The sequence below is a fragment of the Bombina bombina genome, chromosome 5, assembly GCF_027579735.1.
Source record: "Bombina bombina isolate aBomBom1 chromosome 5, aBomBom1.pri, whole genome shotgun sequence".
NCBI classification, from domain to species: domain Eukaryota; kingdom Metazoa; phylum Chordata; class Amphibia; order Anura; family Bombinatoridae; genus Bombina; species Bombina bombina.
The window spans coordinates 302020242-302044744 of NC_069503.1; the positions used below are offsets into that span (position 1 = coordinate 302020242).

General features: G+C 36.4%; 1 protein-coding gene across 1 annotated transcript in view; it reads left to right on the plus strand.

The window, feature by feature from the left end:
* Positions 1-24503, plus strand: part of LOC128661461 (cytoplasmic dynein 1 intermediate chain 1-like) — a 711349-nt gene that overhangs the window by 59043 nt on the left and 627803 nt on the right. The window contains exon 4 of the mRNA XM_053715712.1: positions 17944-18034. Coding sequence (XP_053571687.1) covers positions 17944-18034 — 91 coding nt within the window. The remainder of the gene's footprint in view (positions 1-17943; positions 18035-24503) is intronic.

Sequence of the window (24503 nt, forward strand, 5' to 3'; positions counted from 1 at the left end):
GACGGCAGCCTCCTGAACGAATCACAGCTCACTCCACTAGGGCTGTGGCTTCCACATGGGCCTTCAAGAACGAGGCTTCTGTTAATCAGATATGTAAGGCAGCGACTTGGTCTTCTCTGCACACTTTTGCCAAATTTTACAAATTTGATATTTTTGCTTCTTTGAAGGCTGTTTTTGGGAGAAAGGTTTTGCAAGCCGTGGTGCCGTTTAGGTAACCTGATTTGCTCCCTCCCTTCATCCGTGTCCTAAAGCTTTGGTATTGGTTCCCACAAGTAATGGATGACGCCGTGGACCGGACACACCAATGTTGGAGAAAACAGAATTTATGCTTACCTGATAAATTACTTTCTCCAACGGTGTGTCCGGTCCACGGCCCGCCCTGGTTTTTTAATCAGGTTTGAAATTTTTTTCTTTTTCTTTATACACTACAGTCACCACGGCACCCTATAGTTTCTCCTTTTTCTCCTAACCGTCGGTCGAATGACTGGGGGGCGGAGCCAGAGGGGGAGCTATATGGACAGCTCTTGCTGTGTGCTCTCCTTGCCTTTCCCTGTAGGGGAGGAGAATATCCCACAAGTAATGGATGACGCCGTGGACCGGACACACCATTGGAGAAAGTAATTTATCAGGTAAGCATAAATTCTGTTTTTTTTTTTTATTATTTGCTCGCATTTGGCAGTGAAATGGTGGCATGAAATATATCAAAATGGGCCTAGATCAATACTTGGGGTTGTCTACTACACTACCCTAAAGCTAAAATTAACCCTGCAAGCTCCCTACAACCTACCTAATTAACCCCTTCACTGCTGGGCATAATTTACGTGTGGTGCGCAGCAGCATTTAGCGGCCTTCTAATTACCAAAAAGCAACCCCAAAGCCATATACGTCTGCTATTTCTGAACCAAGGGGATCCCAAAGAAGCATTTACAACCATTTGTGCCTTAATTGCAGAAGCTGTTTGTAAATAATTTCAGTGGGAAACCTAAAGTTTGTGACAAAATTTGTGAAAAAGTGAACTTTTTTTTTTATTTGATCACATTTGGCGGTGAAATGGTGGCATGAAATATACCAAAATGGACCTAGATCAATACTTTGGGTTGTCTTCTAAAAAAAAATATACACATGTCAAGGGATATTCAGGTATTCCTGACAGATATCAGGGTTCCAATGTAACTAGCGCTAATTTTGAAAAAAAGTGGTTTGGAAATAGCAAAGTGCTGCTTGTATTTATTGCCCTATAACTTGCAAAAAAAGTAAAGAACATGTAAACATTGGGTATTTCTAAACTCAGGACAAAATTTAGAAACTATTTAGCATAGGTGTTTTTTGGTGATTGTAGATGTGTAACAGATTTTGGGGGTCAAAGTTAGAAAAAGTGTGTTTTTTTCCATTTTTTCCTCATATTTTATATTTTTTTTATAGGAAATTATAAGATATGATGAAAATAATGGTATCTTTGGAAAGTCCATTTAATGGCGAGAAAAACGGTATATCATATGTGTGGGTACAGTAAATGAATAAGAGGAAAATTACAGCTAAACACAAACACAGCAGAAATGTAAAAATAGCCTTTGTCATTAAGGGTAAGAAAATTGAAAAATGTTCTGGTCATTAAGGGGTTAAGGGCTATTGGTAGTTTAGTATAGGGTTTTTTTATTTTTGGGGGGCTTTTTTATTTTTATTGGAGATATTAGATTAGGTGCAATTAGTTTAAATATCTGATCATTTCTTTTTTTATTTTGTGTAATTTAGTGGGGTTTTTTTTGTAATTTAGTTTTAAATTGTATTTAATTTATGTAATTTATTTAATTGTAGTGTAAGGTTAGGTGTTAGTGTAAGACAGGTTAGGTTTTATTTTACAGGTAAATTTGTATTTATTTTAGCTAGGTAGTTAGTAAATAGTTAATAACTATTTACTAACTAGTCTACCTAGTTTAAATAAATACAAACTTGCCTGTGAAATAAAAATAAAACCAAGCTAGATACAATATAACTATTAGTTATATTGTAGCTAGCTTAGGGTTTATTTTACATATAAGATTTAGTTTTAAATAGGAATTATTTAGTTATTAATAGTAGGTTTTATTTAGATTTATTTTAAAGGACCAGTAAACAGAATACTTTTATTTTATTTCAAAATCCCCAGTCGTATATACTAAACTCCGCCCTCTATGACACGTCGTATTTTTTTTTTCTATCCGCACCTTGACACGCCCCTTGACCATGCTAATGAGCGCGCTCATGAAGCGCATTGAAATAAAGGAACTGAGCAACAACGGAACAAAGTAATCTTTACCTCACTGACAGTAAGACAGCTGAGGGAAAGAGTAACAAAGTGCGCATGCGCAGAATCCGATTTTTTTTTTAGATAATGACAGAGCGCGCTCAATACAATGCAATGGCGCGATCGGTAACGCAGTGATAGGCAGAACACACAAAAGGTAAAAAAAAAACAAATAGTAAGGAGAAGCGGTGGGTGGGCTGTCTAATTGCAAATAAAAGAAATTATGAGGGTAAAATCTAAACATTAAAAGAAAACGTTTAAAAAAAAAGCTGATTTATAAATATTATTAAACAAGATATTTTTGATTAAAGAATAAAAATATTAGGGTTTACTGTCCCTTTAATTACATTAAAGTTAGTGGGTGTTAGGGTTAGACTTAGGGTTAGGTTTAGGGGTTAATAAATTTAGTATAGTGGCGGTGACGTTGAGGGCGGCAGATTAGGGGTTAATAAGTGTAGGTAGGTTGCGGCGACATTGGGGGCGGGAGATTAGGGGTTAATAAGATTATATAGGTGTTGGCGATGTTGGGGCAGCAGATTAGGGGTTAATAAGTATAATGTAGGTGTCGGCGATGTCGGGGGTGGCAGATTAGGGGTTAATAAGTGTAATTTAGGTGTCGGCGATGACGGGGGCAGCAGATTAGGGGTTAATAAGTGTAATGTAGGTGTCGGCGATGTCAGGGCGGCAGATTAGGGGTTAATAAGTGTAGGTAGGTGGTGGTGATGTTGGGGGCGGCAGATTAGGGGTTAATAAGTGTAATGTAGGTGTTGGCAATGTCGGGGGTGGCAGATTAGGGGTGTTTAGGCTCGGGGTTTATGTTAGGGTGTTAGGTATAAACATTACTTTTCTTTCCCCATAGGAATCAATGGGGCTGCATTACGGAGCTTTTACGCTCCTTTATTGCAGCTGTTAGGCTTTTTTTCAGCCAGCTATCCCCATTGATGTCTATGAGGAAATCGTGCACGAGCACGTAAAACCAGCTTACCGCAGCTCACCGCAGCTCTGGTATCTGAGTGCGGTATGGAGCTCAATTTTGCTCTACGCTCACTTCTTGCCTGATAACGCTGGGTTTTTGTAAACTTGTAATACCAGCGCTGTAGGTAAGTGAGCGGTGACAATAACTTGCAAGTTAGTACCGAGCAGCTCTTACCACAAAACTCGTAATCTAGCCGTTTGTTTGCTGTAGCCAATAAGCAGTAAATATAAATGAGCTGCACATATCAACCAGCCACTGCCCAGCATATAAGAGATTAAGGGTTCCTATTTTGGGGTTAGTGTTAGTTGTTTTTTTTTTGGGGTGTTTTTTTTTTTAGATTTGGGCTTTTTTATTTTTTAATGGGCACTAAAGGGCTAATTGCCCTTTTAAGGGCAATGCCCAATTTTTTATTTTGGGGGGTTGGTTGGGTGGGGGAGGTTTACTGTTAGGGGCTACTTTGTAATTTTTTAATGTAAAAGAGCTGTTTAACTTAGGGCAATGTCGTACAAAAGGCCCTTTTAAGGGCTATTTGTAGTTTATTGTTAGATTAGGTTGTTGTTTTATTTTGGGGGGCTTTTTTGTTTTTATAGGGGTATTAGATTAGGTTTAATTTTTATTATTTTAGATAATTTCTTTAATATTTTTGTAATCTTAGATTTTTTTTTATTTTTTATAATTTTAGAGTTTTGTTTTTTTATAATGTTAGGTTTTTAATTTTTTTCGCAGTGTTAGGATTTTTTAATTTTGTAATGTAGGTTTTTTATTTGTAGTTTATATTAGTTTTTAAAAAATAGCTATGTTTTTTTATAGTTTAGCCCCTTAATGACCAGACCATTTTTCAATTTTCTTACCCTTAAGGACAAAGGCTATTTTTACATGAGCGCTAGTTACATTGGAACCCTGATATCTGTCAGAAATACCTGAATATCCCTTGACATGTATATATTTTTGTTTAGAAGACAACCCAAAGTATTGATCTAGGTTCATTTTGGTATATTTCATGCCACCATTTCACCGCCAAATGCGATCAAATAAAAAAAACACCACTTTTTCACAAATTTTGTCACAAACTTTAGGTTTCCCACTGAAATTATTTACAAACAGCTTCTGCAATTATGGCACAAATGGTTGTAAATGCTTCTCTGGGATCCCCTTTGTTCAGAAATAGCAGACTTATATGGCTTTGGCATTGCTTTTTGGTAATTAGAAGGCCGCTAAATGGTGCTGCGCACCACATGTGAATTATGCCCAGCAGTGAAGGGGTTAATTAGGTTGCTTCTAGGGAGCTTGCAGGGTTAATTTTAGCTTTAGGGTAGAGATCAGCCTCCCACCTGACACATCCCACCCCCTGATCCCTCCCAAACAGCTCTCTTCCCTCCCCCACCCCACAATTGTCCCTGCCATCTTAAGTACTGGCAGAAAGTCTGCCAGTACTAAATAAAAGGAGTTGTTTTTTTTTAAATAAAAATAATAAAATATTTTAGCTGTGATGGACCCCTGCCTTAGCCCCCAACCTCCCTGATCCCCGCCCAGCTCTCTAACACTCTCTCCTACCTAATTGCCACCATCTTGGGTACTGGCAGCTGTCTGCCAGTACCCAGTTTACCCCCAAAAACAAAAGTATTTTTTTTTTCTTTTGCACTTTTTAATTTTTTCTATAGTGTAGCAGCCCCCCCCCCCACAATACCCCCATCCCCCTCCCCCTCCCAGATCCATTTATATTTAAATTGTTTTAATCTTTTTTCCCCCTCTCCCTCCTCATTGGTGTCAGTGGCTAATGCGTGCATGCGACCCCGCAGGCCCACCCGCACGCTCCCGGCGTGCACATACAGGAACCAGATGCCGGGTAGCGATGGGCCGCCCACCCGCCTCCCTGTTACGCTCCCACCCACCAACGAACGGCACCATCGCTACCGGTGCAGAGAGGGCCACAGAGTGGCTCTCTCTGCATCGGAGTCTTCTAAAAAGGTATTGCAGGATGCCTCCATATCGAGGCATCACTGCAATACCCTTAGAGCTGCTGGAAGCGATTGCGATCGCTTCCAGCACTCTGTTAGACAACTGACGTACCAGGTACGTCTATTGTCATTAACTGTTCGTTTTTGAATGACGTACCTGGTACGTCAGTTGTCATTAAGGTTAATCTTAGTTATTTTTATTTCACAGGTAAGTTTTTATTTATTTTCAGATAGTTATATTGTAACTTTAATTTAAAGTCAGCGGGTGTTAGGTTTAGGGGTTAATAGTTTAATTTAGTGTGTCATGATGTGGAGGGCCCGGCGGTTTAGGGGTTAATAGGTTTATTATAATGTTAGCGATGTGGGGGGTCGGCGTTTTAGGGGTTAATATGTTTATTTTATTAGTAGCGATGTGGGGGGGTTGCAGTTTAGGGGTTAATAGGTTTATTTAGTGTTGGGGATATGGGTGGGCGGCGGATTAGCGGATAATACTTTAATTTAGTGTTGGCGATGTGGGTGGGCGGCGGATTAGGGGTTAATAGGTTTATTATAGTATTTGCAATGCTGGGGGATAGCAGTTTAGGGGTTAATTGGTAGTTTATGGGTGTTAGTGTACTTTGTAACATTTTTGTTCTGAGTTTTGTGAAACATTTTTGGTTTGCAAAATTCATAAAAACTGGATCATTACGGTATAAGCTATAACGCTAACGTAATAGCCGGACCAGACAACCTGTAATACGGGTGACCTGAAAATTCCACACTCAAAAAACATATTTTGAGTACGGAAGGGAGAGTTGTGGTACAGGCTAAAACGATAGTGGTATAGCTGTACCGCTGCAATTTGTAATACAGGTGACCTGCCATTCCGCGCGCAAAGGCCAATTTTTCAGCGGTATAGCCGTACCGCAAAACTTGTAATTTAGGTGAAAGGTAGCTGGATAAATCGGTCAAGTTTACTCTGTTTCTTTGTAAATAAATTGTAAAATAAACAATTCCATTTATTTAAGTCACTTTCAATAAATAGGAATTATTAAGGCCTAGATTACAATCAAAGCGCTAATTTATCTTGCTCCTGTAAACGGGCAAATTCACTGGAGCACTAATTTATCTTATATCCCCGCAAACTGGCACATTTTCTTTTAGTTGATAATGAAAATTAAAAAAAAATCAATATTTGATATAACGATCATTTCCCTTATTGTCTCTCTTTATCTGGATTTGTTTTTACAGCCTAGTTTTGAATACAAATTATTATAAAAACTCTTCTGTGTGCATTTTCTCGCCCCTTAAAAACATTCAGTTTAGCACTGGGATCATAGAAACATAGAATTTGATGGTAGATAAGAACCAAAAAGGCCCATCATGTCTACCCATATTACATGTTACTTTTTCCTTAGGATAGCCTTATGCATGTCCCAGGCATTTTTAAATTCCTTTACAGTCTTTGTGTTTACCACCTCAAATGGAAGTTTATTCCATGAATCCACCACCCTTTCTGTAAAAAAATGCTTCCTCAAATTTCTCCTGAATCTGCTACCCTCTAACTTTAGATTGTAACCCCTTGTTTTGGCATTTATGTTTTTGTGAAAAATGCTTTCAGCTTCTATTTTATTAAGTCCCTTCATATATTTGAAGGTTTCTATCATGTCATCTCTTTCCCTTCTATCCTCTAAACTATACATATTTAGATCATAGAGTCTTTCTTTGTACGTTTTATATTTTAGACCATGTACCATTTTAGTAGCCCTCCTTTGGACAGCTTCTAGTTTATTTCTATCTTTCTGAAGATATGGTCTCCAGAACTGTACACAGTATTCCATATTTGGTCTAACTAATGATCTGTAAAGTGGCATAAGAACCTTGCTATTTCTGCTACTAAAACCTCTTCCAATGCAACCAAGCATTTGACTGGCCTTGCTGGCTGCACTGCGGCATTGTGTACCAAAATTTAAATCATCTGAAATAATAATTCCCAAATCCCTTTCTTCTTTAATTACAGTCAGTAATGTACCATTGAGACTATAATTGGCCTTTGGGTTTTTGGATCCTATATGCATAATTTTGCTCTTGGTAATATTAAATTTCAGATCCCATTTATTTGACCAGTTACAATCATTTTACCACTACTGAGAACTAATTGTCCTCAAATTACTTCACTAAGTTCGTTTGATGTGGTTTCAACTAATGTCCTTCTTCAAACGTAGCACTTGCAAGAGCACTAACAGAAGCACTAGCACCAAGGTGTTGATTTTTAAAAGACAAATACAACTCACATGTGTTCTAGAAAGTTACTCTTTGAATAAAATATATAGGGCCAGATTACAAGTGGAGTGCCAAATTATCGGGTGCTTGAAAATGGGCAAATTTGCCATTTGCCGGCGTGCGATAATTAACCAGCCATTACAAGTGGCTGGTTATTGCTACCGTAAGCTTGTGGTAGCAAATAGCGCTCTCAAAAATTAACCAGAGATCCAATCTCTTGCTAATTTTCTAAAAGTGCCCCAAATGCCCTCAAAATAGATGGCATTATAGTTTTCTATTAAAAAAAGTAGCATTATTTAAAATAAAAATACAACTGCACTAGGCAGTTTTTGGGGTCTAAAGTTGGTGGGAGTGGGATGTTAGAGAAAAAAAAGCACTGAAAAGTGCCTTTACATTGCGGTCTATTGGAACTGTGTGTTCCCATTAAATATATATGTATAGGACTATATACATACTGTATATATTTATGTGTTAATATGTGCGCTACTTACTCCCTTTGCTGCACAATGCTCTGACGCATGAGAACGAGGATCCCATTGTAACCTATAGGAGCGCGCTCACATAAGCGCAATACTTCCTAGCAATGTGAACGCAAGCTTGCGTTCGGATTGCACTTTACTCGTAATACCAGCACACATTAGCGTGCATAGGTATTACTCAGTCGAGCACTAATATCGCTTATGCAAATGGTAGTATATAAAATGGCAGTATCACATAAGGATTTATCAGAGAAATACATAATAAAAGTGTCTCAGTTTTAAATAATGTATTGTTGAAAATAAGTAATCAACCGATTACAATATTTTACTAGCTTTCAATAAATAATCAAATAAAACTTACTTAGTGATAGTGAACTCAGACTTTGCACATCAAGTTCTCTTCCTCCCTTGGACCCTAACTTACAACCACACAATGCATGCCTTCAGCCAAACACATTGAGCTACAAACAAGGGTGACACACCTTTGTAATTTCACTAGACACATACAAAACACGAAAATAGACTGCACTATCAAACCGTACTGGGTACATATCCCATGACCCTGCAAAACTTACACATCCCTGGGTGCTCACCAGCACTCACAGCCAGCTGCACAGCTCTCAGGTACTCAGACACTCAGGCAGTTAATCCCAGCCAAACCTAGGTGCAAAGCAGATAGGGAAAATTGGCCTTTGTGCACCCCGACTCATTATCAATTTTTTTTATCCAAGAGTGGGTGGTTATGCTACACTGGCAGCATACGCCCACTCTCTCAGTACAATGCGCACTCACATAGAAGCTACAGCATCACTTGCTCTGTCACTGGACACAGAAGTGTAAACAGTTTATCGCTATATATAGTGATCTGCTGTTTACAATAGGTAGACGCATTTAATTACTTTAACATCGATTATATATTGTGATCATTCTGAAAGTAAAAATAATGAAAATGAAAAATCTCTTACAGTATATAGTAATAATGCACAATTTATGTATGATTTTTTTTTTAAATCCTTATAAATTGATACCTTTTAAGTTAATAATAAAGCAAACAATGATTGCTTGTTAACAGCCAAGGGCTTAATTTTGCTTGAGGAACCAAACAAATAGCCTGGGCAATGTGAAGAGCGAATCGCTATGCTACTCGCATATCATTCCACTTTTTAACATTTCTTTATTTGTAGTGGAGGATCTGAATATGCACATCATCTCAGTCTTAGGGCCCGATTATCTAAAGTTCTCTGGGCTGTTAAGATTATTTACAAATGATATGCAAATGACACAGGAGAAAATCATATTAAATATGCACAGCGTAAATCGTAATCGTATAAGTACACTGGATGTGCAAAAAACAAATATAAATTTGTACTTACAAGTACAAATACAAAGTGTACTTGTTTTAATCGTAACAAGCTGAACATGGTTTTCTCTCAAATCCAAGCGTAATTATTCAAACATTTCCACCCTACAGATCTTTTTTCTCGCAATTTAAAAGATGGCCAGATTGTGACAAAATACTCAAAATACTTAATACTCTTATAGAAAAGCACATGCATACAAATATAGAGGCGATTGTAAGATGATATACGCCCAATGTGTTTATTTTTTGATGCAGGATTTAATTTTTAAAGTGCACCCCATGCTTACTGCTATCTTCACCCTACACAGCGAAGTTTCCCTTCCCAGCCATCTCCATTACTTTCTATACAAGACATCTCGCAAAATGTAGATAATCGGCCCCTTAGTCTGAGAGCGTGCCTAAATTATATGATCAGCTGTGGCATTTGGGCTTCTCCTTATTTGTCGGACTGCATAGTGACTAGCAAAAGGGAAAAAACCCACAGGATTGGTGGGTGGCCAGATCGGCGAGCTAAAATGATATAAGAAAGGTCATTTTCTCAATATACCCTGTATATTAAATTTTACATGTCAAAGAAAATGTTTACCTAACCATTGAAGTTGCTGATTTATAATATATAAACATAAAATAGCGTCACATATGTCTTCTTCCATGTATCTCATACTATAATAACTGATGCTTTCAGTGTTAGACAGATTAACACAAAGGTCCGGCACCAATCAGATAGTGTCTGTCCATATCTCTAACAAAAGCAGCTGTTATTCTGCATATAGTGCCTAGCTATAACTCTGCATATACTGTATGTGGTGCAATAAGGTCTTTTAAAAATGCAGAGCAATCTACGTCCGTTAGTTAAACAGGTCTTTGAATGGTTTTCAAACTGTTTTGCACTGTATTAAATTTCTAGACACTTTTCATTGCCCGTGTCAGGTTGCACTTGTATTATGAGTTGAAAGTAAAAAGTTAGCTCGAGAACAAAAACGCAACATGTGCAAAATCTGGAACCTAGAATATAGCGTACTCTCCCATAAACAAGTGAGTGTGCAAACTGCAAAAAAATCAACAGCCATACTCACGCTCTAACCTAATTGCTTTTATTCAAGTGCGCTAAATCCGACATGAAATATGAATATTTCACACTCCAATGTTCTTCACATAATAGAATATGTTCTATTTATTCTTAATATATATATATATATACACATGTATATATGTATATATATATATATATATATATATATATATATATATATATATATATATATATATATATATATATATATATATACACACACACAGAGAAGGGCACTCACAGGAATGAACAACCAGCTCAATACCATTGTTAGCCTGTGTTATGGTGATTTACAACCTGGGTGCATCTTCATTTTAGCCCAGTAATGCTTTTCACAGAGTAGAACTTTCCTGTAGTATATCAGTCTGATCCCGCCTATTACTGTCAGTCCAGCAACGAAATACCAGGCAATGCCTCTCTGAACAAGGAACACAGCAACCCCAGACAACCGTTTTGGCCTTCATTGGGCCTCGCCAGTGAGGTGTAGCCACATTCCTCTAAGGACACTGAGCAAGGAGTCCACGTCTGGATATATATATATATGATGGTTTTTTTGGAATATATATATATATATAAATACCAAATACATAGAACATATTCTGCTATGTGCGAACATTGGAAGTAAATACACAGTTAAACACTTTATTAAAAATGAAAATTTTATAAATATTTTTTTCATCTTTTAATCTACTTAAATACAAATGGCTCCAATGCACACATATATATGCCTATATATGTTCATATGTATTTATATGTTTATATGTGTATATATGTCTGTAAATACATGTATACACATATAAATACTAAAATACATATGTTCACATCAGTGACGTGTTTAGGTTTTGTGCTGCCCTAGGCACTCAAAATTCTGCTGCCCCCCCCCCCCCACAGGTTTTAGTTAGGCCATTTTTAACAGGAAATTTTTTTTGCCAGGGACTGTTGCTTTATGCTGCACCTGCTCAGTCTATAAGGCAATTTTTATTAGGACAACACTTCAGCATACAGTGAGCATGTGCATTGCTGTCTTGTGCCCTGCCCCTTCTATATAAACCCTTCTATATAATTAACCTTTATTAAATAAATTAATAAAAAACAGTGGGACAACCGCGCAGAGTGTCAAGCTATTCTGCATAAAAAATGCTATAAGGAAAAGGCAGGGGGGGGATTGTAATTAGCTCAACCAATTTATCATACACATATAACAATACAAAGTAGTACACATGGTGAGCATCACATGGGGTTTGCCTTTGCCTCAACTAGCTTTATGAAAGATAATACATACAGACATTACATGACTTAGGCCTAGATTTGGAGTTTGGCGGTAGAAGGGCTGTTAACGCTCCGCGGGCTTTTTTCTGGCCGCACCATAAATTTAACTCTGGTATCGAGAGTTCAAACAAATGCTGCGTTAGGCTCCAAAAAAGGAGCGTAGAGCATTTTTACCGCAAATGCAACTCTCGATACCAGAGTTGCTTACGGACGCGGCCAGCCTCAAAAACGTGCTCGTGCACGATTCTCCCATTGGAAACAATGGGACTGTTTGAGCTGAAAAAAAACCTAACACCTGCAAAAAAAGCAGCGTTCAGCTCCTAACGCAGCCCCATTGTTTCCTATGGGGAAACACTTCCTACGTCTGCACCTAACACTCTAACATGTACCCCGAGTCTAAACACCCCTAACCTTACACTTATTAACCCCTATTCTGCCGCCCCCGCTATCGCTGACCCCTGCATATTTTTTTTAACCCCTAATCTGCCGCTCCGTAAACCGCCGCAACCTACGTTCTCCCTATGTACCCCTAATCTGCTGCCCTAACATCGCCGACCCCTATATTATATTTATTAACCCCTAATCTGCCCCCCTCAACGTCGCCGACACCTGCCTACACTTATTAACCCCTAATCTGCCGAGCGGACCTGAGCGCTACTATAATAAAGTTATTAACCCCTAATCCGCCTCACTAACCCTATCATAAATAGTATTAACCCCTAATCTGCCCTCCCTAACATCGCCGACACCTACCTTCAATTATTAACCCCTAATCTGCCGAGCGGACCTCACCGCTATTCTAATAAATGTATTAACCCCTAAAGCTAAGTCTAACCCTAACACTAACACCCCCCTAACTTAAATATAATTTAAATCTAACGAAATTAATTAACTCTTATTAAATAAATTATTCCTATTTAAAGCTAAAATAGGAACAGCCAATAGAATGCGAGCTCAATCTGATTGGCTGATTGGATCAGCCAATCGGATTGAACTTGATTCTGATTTGCTGATTCCATCAGCCAATCAGAAAATTCCTACCTTAATTCCGATTGGCTGATAGAATCCTATCAGCCAATCGGAATTCGAGGGACGCCATCTTGGATGACGTCCCTTAAAGGAACCGTCATTAGTCGGGAGACAACGGAAGAAGAGGATGGATCCGCGTCGCCTGCTTCAAGATGGACCCGCTCCGCACCGGATGGAAGAAGATCGAAGATGCCGCTTGGAGAAGATGTTTGCCGGTCCGGATGTCCTCTTCTTCCCGGATAGGAGGAAGACTTTGGAGCCTCTTCTGGACCTCTTCAGCCACCGGATGATGGATCGCCAACCCCCGCTTGGGTTGGATGAAGATGTTGGAGCCAGGACGGATCGGTGATACCTGGATGGTGAAGACAAGGTAGGAAGATCTTCAGGGGCTTAGTGTTAGGTTTCTTTAAGGGGGGTTTGGGTTAGATTAGGGGTATGTGGGTGGTGGGTTGTAATGTTGGGGGGGGGGGGTATTGTATGTTTTTTTTTACAGGCAAAAGAGCTGAAATTCTTGGGGCATGCCCCGCAAAGGGCCCTGTTCAGGGCTGGTAAGGTAAAAGAGCTTGTAACTTTTTTAATTTAGAATAGGGTAGGGAATTTTTTATTTTGGGGGGCTTTGTTATTTTATTAGGGGGCTTAGAGTAGGTGTAATTAGTTTAAAATTGTTGTAATATTTTTCTTATGTTTGTAAATATTTTTTTATTTTTTGTAACTTAGTTCTTTTTTATTTTTTGTACTTTAGCTAGTTTATTTAATTGTATTTATTTGTAGGAATTGTGTTTAATTAATTTATTGATAGTGTAGTGTTAGGTTAATTGTAGGTAATTGTAGGTAGTTTATTTAATTAATGTATTGATAGGGTAGTGTTAGGTTTAATTATATCTTAGGTTAGGATTTATTTTACAGGTAAATTTGTTATTATTTTAACTAGGTAACTATTAAATAGTTCTTAACTATTTAATAGCTATTGTACCTGGTTAAAATAATTACAAAGTTGCCTGTAAAATAAATATTAATCCTAAAATAGCTATAATATAATTATAATTTATATTGTAGCTATATTAGGATTTATTTTACAGGTAAGTATTTAGCTTTAAATAGGAATAAGTTATTTAATAAGAGTTAATTTATTTCGTTAGATGTAAATTATATTTAAGTTAGGGGGGTGTTAGTGTTAGGGTTAGACTTAGCTTTAGGGGTTAATCCATTTATTATAGTAGCGATGAGCTCCGGTCGTCAGATTAGGGGTTAATAATTGAAGGTAGGTGTCGGCGATGTTAGAGAGGGCAGATTAGGGGTTAATACTATTTATGATAGGGTTAGTGAGGCGGGTTAGGGGTTAATAACTTTATTATAGTAGCGGTGCGGTCCGCTCGGCAGATTAGGGGTTAATAAGTGTAGGCAGGTGTCGGCGACGTTGAGGGGGGCAGATTAGGGGTTAATAAATATAATATAGGGGTCGGCGGTGTTAGGGGCAGCAGATTAGGGGTACATAGGGATAACGTAGGTGGCGGCGCTTTGCGGTCGGCAGATTAGGGGTTAATTATTTTAAGTAGCTGGCGGCAACGTTGTGGGGGGCAGGTTAGGGGTTAATAAATGTAATACAGGGGTCGGCGGGGTTAGGGGCAGCAGATTAGGGGTACATAAGTATAACGTAGGTGGCGGTCGGCAGATTAGTGGCGGCGATGTGGGGGGAGCTCGGTTTAGGGGTACATAGGTAGTTTATTGGTGTTAGTGTACTTTAGGGTACAGTAGTTAAGAGCTTTATGAACCGGCGTTAGCCCAGAAAGCTCTTAACTCCTGCTATTTTCAGGCGGCTGGAGTTTTGTCGTTAGAGCTCTAACGCTCACTTCAGAAACTACTCTAAATACCGGCGTTAGGAAGATCCCATTGAAAAGATAGGATACGCAAATGGCGTAGGGGGATCTGCGGTATGTAAAAGTCGCGGCTGAAAAGTGAGCGTTAGACCCTTTAATCACTGACTCCAAATACCAGCGGGCGGCCAAAACCAGCGTTAGGAGCCTCTAACGCTGGTTTTGACGGCTACCGCCGAACTCCAAATCTAGGCCTTAGTAAGTTAGTATAGAAACATTTTTACCAGCATTATTACATTTTTACGGTGCTATTTAGAATTTGTCTCATCAAACTAATGTAAAAATATGCAGCAAAATAGCAGCAAGAATCTGATGCCTCTTGGGTTGTTTTAGTCACTGTGCTTTCTGGCATATAAGGAACTTTGGTTCAGTTAGTTTAGTTATCTCATGAGATGACAATAGAATCAATCTAGATAATATCTTGATAAACTGTCAGGTTCTTCTTGTCATAATCAGTATGTTAACAGTATGGTGGTGCAGGTCAGATCATTAGGATCACAAATAATGTGTTTCTTACCTTCCAATCCAGCTTTGTTCTGCATGGCCATGTGTGCTGAGGACTGAGGTTGTCAGTACTACAGTTCAGCACACAATAATCCCTCTAAGGAGCTCCCAAAGCTCCGCAGTCCAGTCCAGAGACTCCAGTCCAGACTCATATTTGAGTCTACTAGTGCACTATGCCCGGTAAGACCCAAAACCAGTTTAACCTTTGAGGAGGAGTGGACTCGCAAATCAGAGGGATATCATTAGCTAGGGCCAGCCCCAGCCAGACTCTTAAACTTGTTCTGTGCTGGTGTCAGTCCGGGCAGGAATAGGAACTGTAGCTGTGGTCCTACCTTTAACGAGCAGACATTGGCTGGGCTGGCAGGGCCACTTTTTGATGTGACAGTTATGTCAGAAGGTGGGGAGTGGACTTGCAGTGTGAGAATCAATTAAGACTAGCTCTAGATTCTAACAGCTGCTCCGTGCTGGTTTTGGCCCTGGGTAGGAACTGCAACTACATAGGAACTGTAGCTGCAGTCCTACCTTAAGGGATCAGACAGAGGCTGGGCCGGCAGGCCAGATGTTATAGTGTCGCAGTTAGTGTGTGCGCAGTCCCGGCCCACGGAGCCCTAAAACAACTATATACAGAGACAAAATTATACACAACAACACAGCCTGCAAAAGTGCCGCCCTCCAAATTTTCCACCCTAGGCTCGGGCCTTGTTGGCCTAGGCCTTAATACACCCCTGGTACACATATATTGACATATATATATATATATATATACATACATTTACATCTTTAGACATGTATATGTTTGTATCTCAATGTTAGTCCTTTGCCTGCTTTTTTTTTGCAAAACAATTAACCAGAGCTCTGAGGACGTGCTAAACCGACAAGCATTAACTTGAATTGTGCTCAAGCGATCACGTTTACTTTCAACTTGTTATACTAGCAGAAAACCAGACGCGCCTATGATAAACCCCTTATCAATTGCATGTGCTGTTAGCGCTCCACTTGTGATCTAGTCCATTATGTTTAATAATTTTTGATAATTTTTATAAATGTTTTTAAATACTTTATATGTAATATTTCAATAACACGCCTTAAAGGGACAGTACACAACAATTTTCATATAACTGCATGTAATAGACACTACTATAAAGAATAATATGCACAGATACTGATATAAAAATCCAGTATAAAACCTTTTAAAAACTAACTTAGAAGCTTCCAGTTTAGCTCTATTTAAAAGGTTACTGAAACACCCACTGCAAGTGGGAAATATCAGACACTCCCCCCCACCACTTCCTTTGCATATGAAAAGACCCTTTACACAAACAGAAGGAAGCTGGTGTAGGTATACGTCAGTATTCTCCTAAAACTTTGGGGCTTGGTTAGGAGTCTGAAAATCCGAGTAATGTTAATTCAAATAAAGCAAAACTATCCATTTTTTAAAAAAAAAAAAAAGAAAACTTTATGGGCTATATAAATAGATCATCTACAAAACATTTATGAAAAGAAAAAACGAGTGTATAATGTCTCTTTTTACTAAGATTACTAAGTTTTCATTTGTGCTTACCTAACTGTGTTGATTTAAATTGAGAAACGCAATGCACAAAACACATTTTACATTCCTATGTGCTTCACAGAGAAATGAATGTACTTTTTATTATTAAATATACATTGCTATATATATATATATATATATATATCTTAAACTGTTCATGTTAAATACATATCTATACCTATATATCTATAGGAATAGACATCTGTTGTATGTCCTAGCACTCATGGTTACCAAATAGTACCGGGGTGCACATCAAAGAAATCCAGTATAATAGGAGAGAGGAAGGCACTCACCGGGTTTAACAAAAGGAATTATATATATATATATATATATATATATATATATATATATATATATAAAAATATGTATTTAAGGATAAAAAGGACATTATCCTGTAAATGAAGAACATTGGAATTTGAACTATTTAAAGTAAATATACAGTAAAACAATATAAACTCATAAATACATAGGTGTACAGTATACATATATATATAGACATATATATAAGTGTATTGGAGTCCTTTGTAATTAAGTATCTGAAAACATGTAAAATCATTTTTATGCAATATTCATATTTAATAAAGTTTAACGGTGTATTTACTGTAAATATTTTACATTCTAATGTTCTTCACATAGGGGAATATGTTCTGAGTACTTGTAATCATATATTCCTATATATCTATATATTAATATATCTATATATAATTATACAGGTATAGGTATAGATATATATTGTACCAAAATACTATCAGATATACTGTATATCAAAATATTCATTTATGAATAAATAGAACATATTCTGCTATGAAGAACACTGGAATGGGAAATATTAATATTTGATGTCAGGTTAGCGCACCTGAAAAAATGCAATCGGGTTTGCGCGCAAGTAGGGTGTTAGTTTTTTTTCCACTTTTTGCACTCCGTTGAGGTCTTGTAATCTAGCCCATAATGGGGAACAAATGTAAAGAATGATAATTAATTGTGTTCATAAATAACAAAAAAAATGACCTCATAAAACTATAGATGTAAATTGTTAATCTCTTATTGCTGACATTTTTTGTGTGCTTTAATTTAACCTAATCCCTGCTGTAGTATATAATTCATATTATACTGCAGGGATCTGCTATTAAAAAAAGTATTTTAATTCACTGAATATTTTTCACTTTCTTTTTGTTTCTTCCCACATTTTACTTTGTTTTTTCTTTTGCTTTCCCCCTTCTGTCATTATTATCTTATTTTCCATTCTGTTGACTGCTTTTGCTTTTTCTGACACTGCTCTCAGTGCAACCCTTTGTAACTTGGGATACCTGTTATTTTCATTATTCAGTCCCAACCCCTATGTCTCCCTCCTCGAAATCATTGAGCACACCTAGTGAAGCTGGCAGCCAGGACTCCGTAGATGGCACAATATTGGGACGGTAAGAACAAGTATCTCATTCCTAGATCTTTGCATGAATATATAAGCCATGTTTCTATGCCATATTCACCAATAAAGCCAGTTCATTGGTTGGATAGTTTATTGCACCCTATTAATTACCTGGGTTAAATTCCTGTATCAAATTAACAGCATAACTGCTTGCTGTTAAATCAACAAAACAATAAGATTTTTGTATATTTTTTAAGAATCTGCCAATTCAGAGAAAACATGCTCGTATTCATTATAAACATCTAATAAACATTTCATTAAAGGGACATTGATAGACTGATTAGTACATATGTTAACCATAATAAAATGAACTGGCAGTTTAATTCCAACTGTCACATTGATTTAATGAGATTTTCATCCCAGTACAATATAGCAGTTATGATTTATGGAAGGAATGGTCCTGATAAACAGGAATGTGGTATTTTTTTGACTATGCTGTTTGCGTAATTATAAAGAAATAAAGAACCAGATGAAATGTACAGATATATAATAGAAAGTGATTGTTAAATAGCTGTATTAATTGACCTGTCCTTGTCCCTTTAACATGCATATATCATGTATGATCACACGTGTGTAATCACAACTCATAGAACATGTCATGTCATTTAGAGAAATAATACCATGTATCTGTAGAAACACTTGCAGTAATCGAGCAGTGCCAATTTATTTGTATCGATTACCATTTATAAGATGCCTGCTAATACAGTGATCAATACATCTCTTTGTTTATATAGTTTTAGTACCAAATTATTGAATTCATGAAAATGTATCATGAATAGAATGGTAAATAATTTGGATGTAATGATAGGGGAATATATAGTGTTTTTTATTCTCATGATGGATTATCATTTATTGTTTGGTTTGTTTTCTTTAATCAAAATGCAGCCACATTCAAAATATAAACACCAAAATGAAATTGTTAATCATTATCATATAAAAATAATAACTGAGCAGCGGCTTTTGTTAGATGTTGCCATGAACACAAATTGCTGCTGCTAAGAATGTGCTTTTCTTTTGAATCTGCATCATTAAAGCTATAAAAAATAAACATTGTTTTTATTTCTAATACATTTAGCTCAATAAATTCCAAAAATTGATTCAGTATCCATAGAGATGGAACAAGCCCATTGACCAAGAAACATTTGAAGCATGGGTTATTTTTCTAGGTATTTATTCTATACTGTAGTGTTTACTGGTAATTTATAAGTAATTAATATACATGGTGAATAAACTTTAAAATAATTAAAATGAAAGCCAGTTTCAGCCAAAAAGGTACTTTCCTTGGTCCACCATTTCACAATAAGTAATAACAAAACAATATATAACCACTTTTAGAATATTTGTATAACAACCAATGTTCACATTTTAAGGAATCCAAAGTCTTTATTATTGAGCTGTTCCAATTACATTCTAATATGCAGCTTCATTCGTATCAGAGTTTCGTAAAGGTCTTTTGTTTTGTTAAAATATTAGGGGATGCTTATGGGTTTTAGGATACAGTAAAGGAAAATATGAAAAGTATATTACTGTATTTTACATATTTAACCTTACAGGGAGATTAAACAGTATGAGATTTTTTTATTACGTGTAGTAAAAATTGCAATATAATTTCATTATGCATTTTGTCCCCTTTTCCCGTAATTTGTTTTCTAACTTTCATTGAGTTTCTATAAAGTAGTGGGTGACACAATGCTTTAATTTGTTTTCCTTATTTCTCTTTCCTGTTGAGGTCAATAGAAATCTAATTCAGACATGACAGCAGCAATTATTTTAAAGGGACAGTCTACACCAGAATTTGTATTGTTTTAAAAGATAGATAATCCCTTTATTACCCATTCCCCAGTTTTGCATAACCAACACAGTTATATTAATACACTTTTAACCTCTGTGATTATCTTGTATCTAAGCCTCTGCAAACTGCCCCTTTATTTCAATTATTTTGACAGACTTGCAGTTTATCCAATCAGTGCCTGCTCCCAGATAACTTCACGTGCACGAGTACAGTGTTATCTATATGAAACACGTGAACTAACACCCTCTAGTGGTGAAAAACTGTTAAAATGCATTCTGAAAAGAGGTGGCCTTCAAGGTCTAAGAAATTAGCATATGAACCTCCCAGGCTAAGCTTTCAACTAAGAATACCAAGAGAACAAAGCAAAATTGGTGATAAAAGTAAATTGGAAAATTGTTTAAAATTACATGCTCTATCTGAATCATAAAAGTTTATTTTGGCCTAGACTGTCCCTTTAAAGAACTTTTACAATTATATTTTCAATATTTAAACAACTTTTTATTTTTATGCTTTGGGAGAATTTTACTGTCCACCAGTAGAGCTGGTAAACTGCCCAGGTTAGCCAGTGAGCAATCTGTTTAACTTATTTTTTATATACAAAAAAACCCATCTTTAAATAGTGTTTTTTTCATATTCACAGCATATTTCTTTGTATTTAATGTACCTATAAATGTATCTTGAGCATCCATATTCAGAGTCTGCAGTTAAAACAATTATATCAATTGCTGATCTCCATACACACCAGATCAAGTGAAGGGTAAAATTGTCCCACAAACTGTCAGGTTATGAAGACTATAACAATATGGTCCTCTGCACACTGGAGAGTGAAACCATCTCATGAGAAGGACACATCACTAGCAGGGTTACTGGGAAACCAGGGACAGGGAACCACTCTCTCTTACATTTCGCTCTGTGACACGTAGTTGGAGTGGGAGTAAATCATTTTTTTGTTAAAAAAAGTTTTTATTTAATTTTTTATAAATATTATACAATAGAAATTCAAGATACATAATTTCTTTAAAAAAAGTCTACACAATATGGGTCATCCATCTTACATTGCTCTTTATAAAATGTTACCAGGTACACATTTAATCAACATATATGGTCAGAATACACTTTGTACGCAACCAATATTTACATAGAAAATGAATACACTAATATAACCTTTTAGGGAGGGATCCAGCCAGGATGGGACAAATGTGTGAGATCCTTTTTCTAATGAGTATGAGTCTTATATGTTATATCTAATTGTCAGGGAGTAAATCATTTTTTAATATAAAGGCTGTATTCTCTCAACTTTGTTGGTGGGCATGCACCTCCCTCTCCCAAGCAGTAGGAAAGAAAGGAAAATTTAGAACATGGATTTTTACACTAAGAAGATGGGTATTTTTGCTTGGTAATTAATAAGAATATTCAATAAATTCATTGCTATGGCAAAGATGATCAGATAATATAGATAATCTTGTACAAATAATGTGATTTTCTAAGTAATTATTCATGAACGCATCACTAGTGATGTACTTAGCTTACATATAGCTTGCAAATGACTATGTCCTCTTTGGTGAATGCAAACTTAGTTGCACTGATGTTAATTCAAATTAAATTCCACATGATAAATGCTTCTCATGACGTCTAATACGTGTACTTGAACTGTATTTGAAACAATTTTGTTTAAAATCAATTTTGAATCACAGTAAAATATGTTTATTTCCCATTCTCAGGAATATGCTGAGTGGCCTTCCGGGGTAAGAAAGAGTTTGCGTGTTTTGGTAGCTAATCAGATCTGTGAATATGAATACATCCCATGCTGAAGCGTATGAACTTTAGGCTTTGACATTTAGAATAGTAGAGAAAGATAACAAGATGTGTCTAGAGGACCAAAATCATAATCTTACTCCATTATTTTAGGGCATATTACCTCTTGAATGAAGTTACAGTAAAAATAAGTGTTTTCATACCACCAAGATGAAACTGCTATTAGTGCCAACTTGAAACTAAGTGCTGTATTATTTTTTCATTGAGGTTAATATAATCCGATTTTGAAATGTGTTGTGTTGATAAATAAATGCTTAAATTTGTTTGCACTACTATAAATATAAATAATTTTTAGCACAATCAATTCACCTTCCATTTAATATTATGTATTATATTTTATTACGTTATGTAATTATATCTATGTAAATTATGGTATTATACATATCAGAACCGTCCTTTATTAATGTAATGCCTAGGGGGGCTATATATCACTTGAAGATATAATACAAAATCTAGATAACAAAATAGTCACAAAGTTGTTAAAATTTTATATTTCTAGCCTAAAATTATTAGCCCAATTTGTGTATTTATTAGTTAGATATTATATTTACAATATTATATCAAACAGAAGATGAATTTTCTTTGCTTTTATATGCATGAATCACAAATATGTAATACATTTACCAATCTGCGTATCACCAGTACTAACAGGTTGTGTTTTGCAGAATGCTTTAGTATGTCAGAAAAAAAAAATAACTGATCTTCTACTATTAAAACTTCTTGTCAGATTTATTATCTTGTCAGATTTATTAAAGGAAGGTCAAAAATTAAACTTACAAGAATCAGATAGAGCATGCAATTTTAATACATTTTAAAATCACTTCTATTTTCAAATGTGCTTTGTTCTCTTGGTATCCATTGTTAATAATGAATACACACATACCCTACACTAGTGGAAGCTAGCTGGTGATTGGTGCCTGAATACATTTGTCTCTTGTGATTCGCTAAGATGTGTTCAGCTAGCTGCCAGTAGTGCAGTGCTGTTCCTTCAAGAGAATTAAGCATATTTGATAATAAAAGTAAATTTGAAAGTTGTTCTATCCAAATCATTAATGACATTTTTGGGGTATCCTGTTCCTTTAAGTCCTTTGTAAAGAAGCAGCAGGTAGTCTAGCAAAACTCTGACCTTTAGCATTAGTTGTTAATAGCCTGAAACGTTCATTCTGAATATTGTTCAAAAGAAGCTCTAATGAAACCATAAGATTATCATAGTGCAAAAAACTACATTTCTCACAAATAGAATCTATATTTATAAACTGCCTTTTTTGACTTAGGTCTTCCTCTAGTCAAGTGTTTTTATCTACATCCTTCTGGGCTTTCAATCCTTGTTAAAGTGAGATGCTAGGATTTACCAGTGGAACAAATAAAGGGGACTTTCAGTCTTGAAGTATAAAATACTTCATGCAGAAAGTTCCTTTATTTGTTTGAAGTGTTTGGGCCAGCTGGTGCCAAGCCGGATAGCACACACGGCTATTGGCTAAGAGTTGGAAATGTCACCTCACAGCAAAATAGTGTTCTGCCATGGGCTGCCTGAGGAGCTCAGTGCAACGAACACTTTAAACAAATAAAGGAACTTTCAGCATAAAGTATTTTATACTTCATGACTGAAAGTCCTCTTTACTTGTTCCAATGGTAAATCCTAGCATTTAAAAAATTATAGGATTTACCGTCACCTTATTGCTTGCAGCCAAGATTTATATTCTCCCAACCTTATCTATATCCAATCTACATCCCAAATTCTTCCAAGCCTAAAATCATTCCTGCGAACACTCTATGGGGTCAATTGTCAAGCTCCGTATGGAGCTTGATGCCCCGTGTTTCCAACGAGCCTGAAGGCTCGCCGGAAACCCGGGGAATCAAGCTCCGTACGTAACAGAAGTTATGAAGCAGCGCTCTAAAGACTGCTGCTCCATAACCTGTCTGCCTGCTCTGAGGCCATGGACAGAAATCAACCCAATCGAATATGATCGGGTAGATTGACATCCCCTGCTAGCGGCCGCAAATCTGCAGGGAGCGGCATTGCACAAGCAGTTCACAAGAAAAGCTTGTGCAATGATAAATACCGACAGCGTATTATCGATGTGCGGTGGACATGATACACTACATCGTATCATGTCCGTCCGCACTATAATAAATAGACCCCTAGGTTTTTCTTCTCTGATACAAACCATTTTATTTATCTATCTGAATCTGGTGTCTTTACTTCTAATTCTTATTAAATGTGCCCTTATCTTGCTGATTTCACCACATTTGTCTGCACCAGCAAATGTTCTTATTCATTCTTACTAATCTATTTTGAAATGTTTTTCAAGCATTTTGAATTTGCTGCTTCAGTCTAAGGTTAATTTTGCTGTTCCACTTAAGAAGGGAACATTTAAATTCAGTGAAATAAAAAATAAAATGCTGATTTTCAAAGATTTGGCTTGAACATATGGGATTTCTATTGCCTCCTAACCTCTCTTACTGCACACATTAACCTCCCAACACAGCCATACCACCTTTATTCATACAGTGGGGCACCTTAACAATCTATTCTCTTTAAACTCTTCTATCTGTATTGCTGTCTTAATCTAAAGTATAGATTTTTTTAAATATATATTAAGGTGTTACATACAAATGAAATAAAAAAAGCAACATGTGTTGCTTTAATATCATTTTAACACAGAATTATATTAGGCTAAACTCTTAAGGATATAATTTACAGTTTGATTTTAGAATAATGTTTATATAATTCAACATAATCTTTAGTATACATTCATTTCATGTCACACATTATCCAGTCTTGCATGAACTAATCCAGTGTTTATTGTAATGCCTAAATACACTGTACTGTGATGCTCCAAAATGTTTTAGA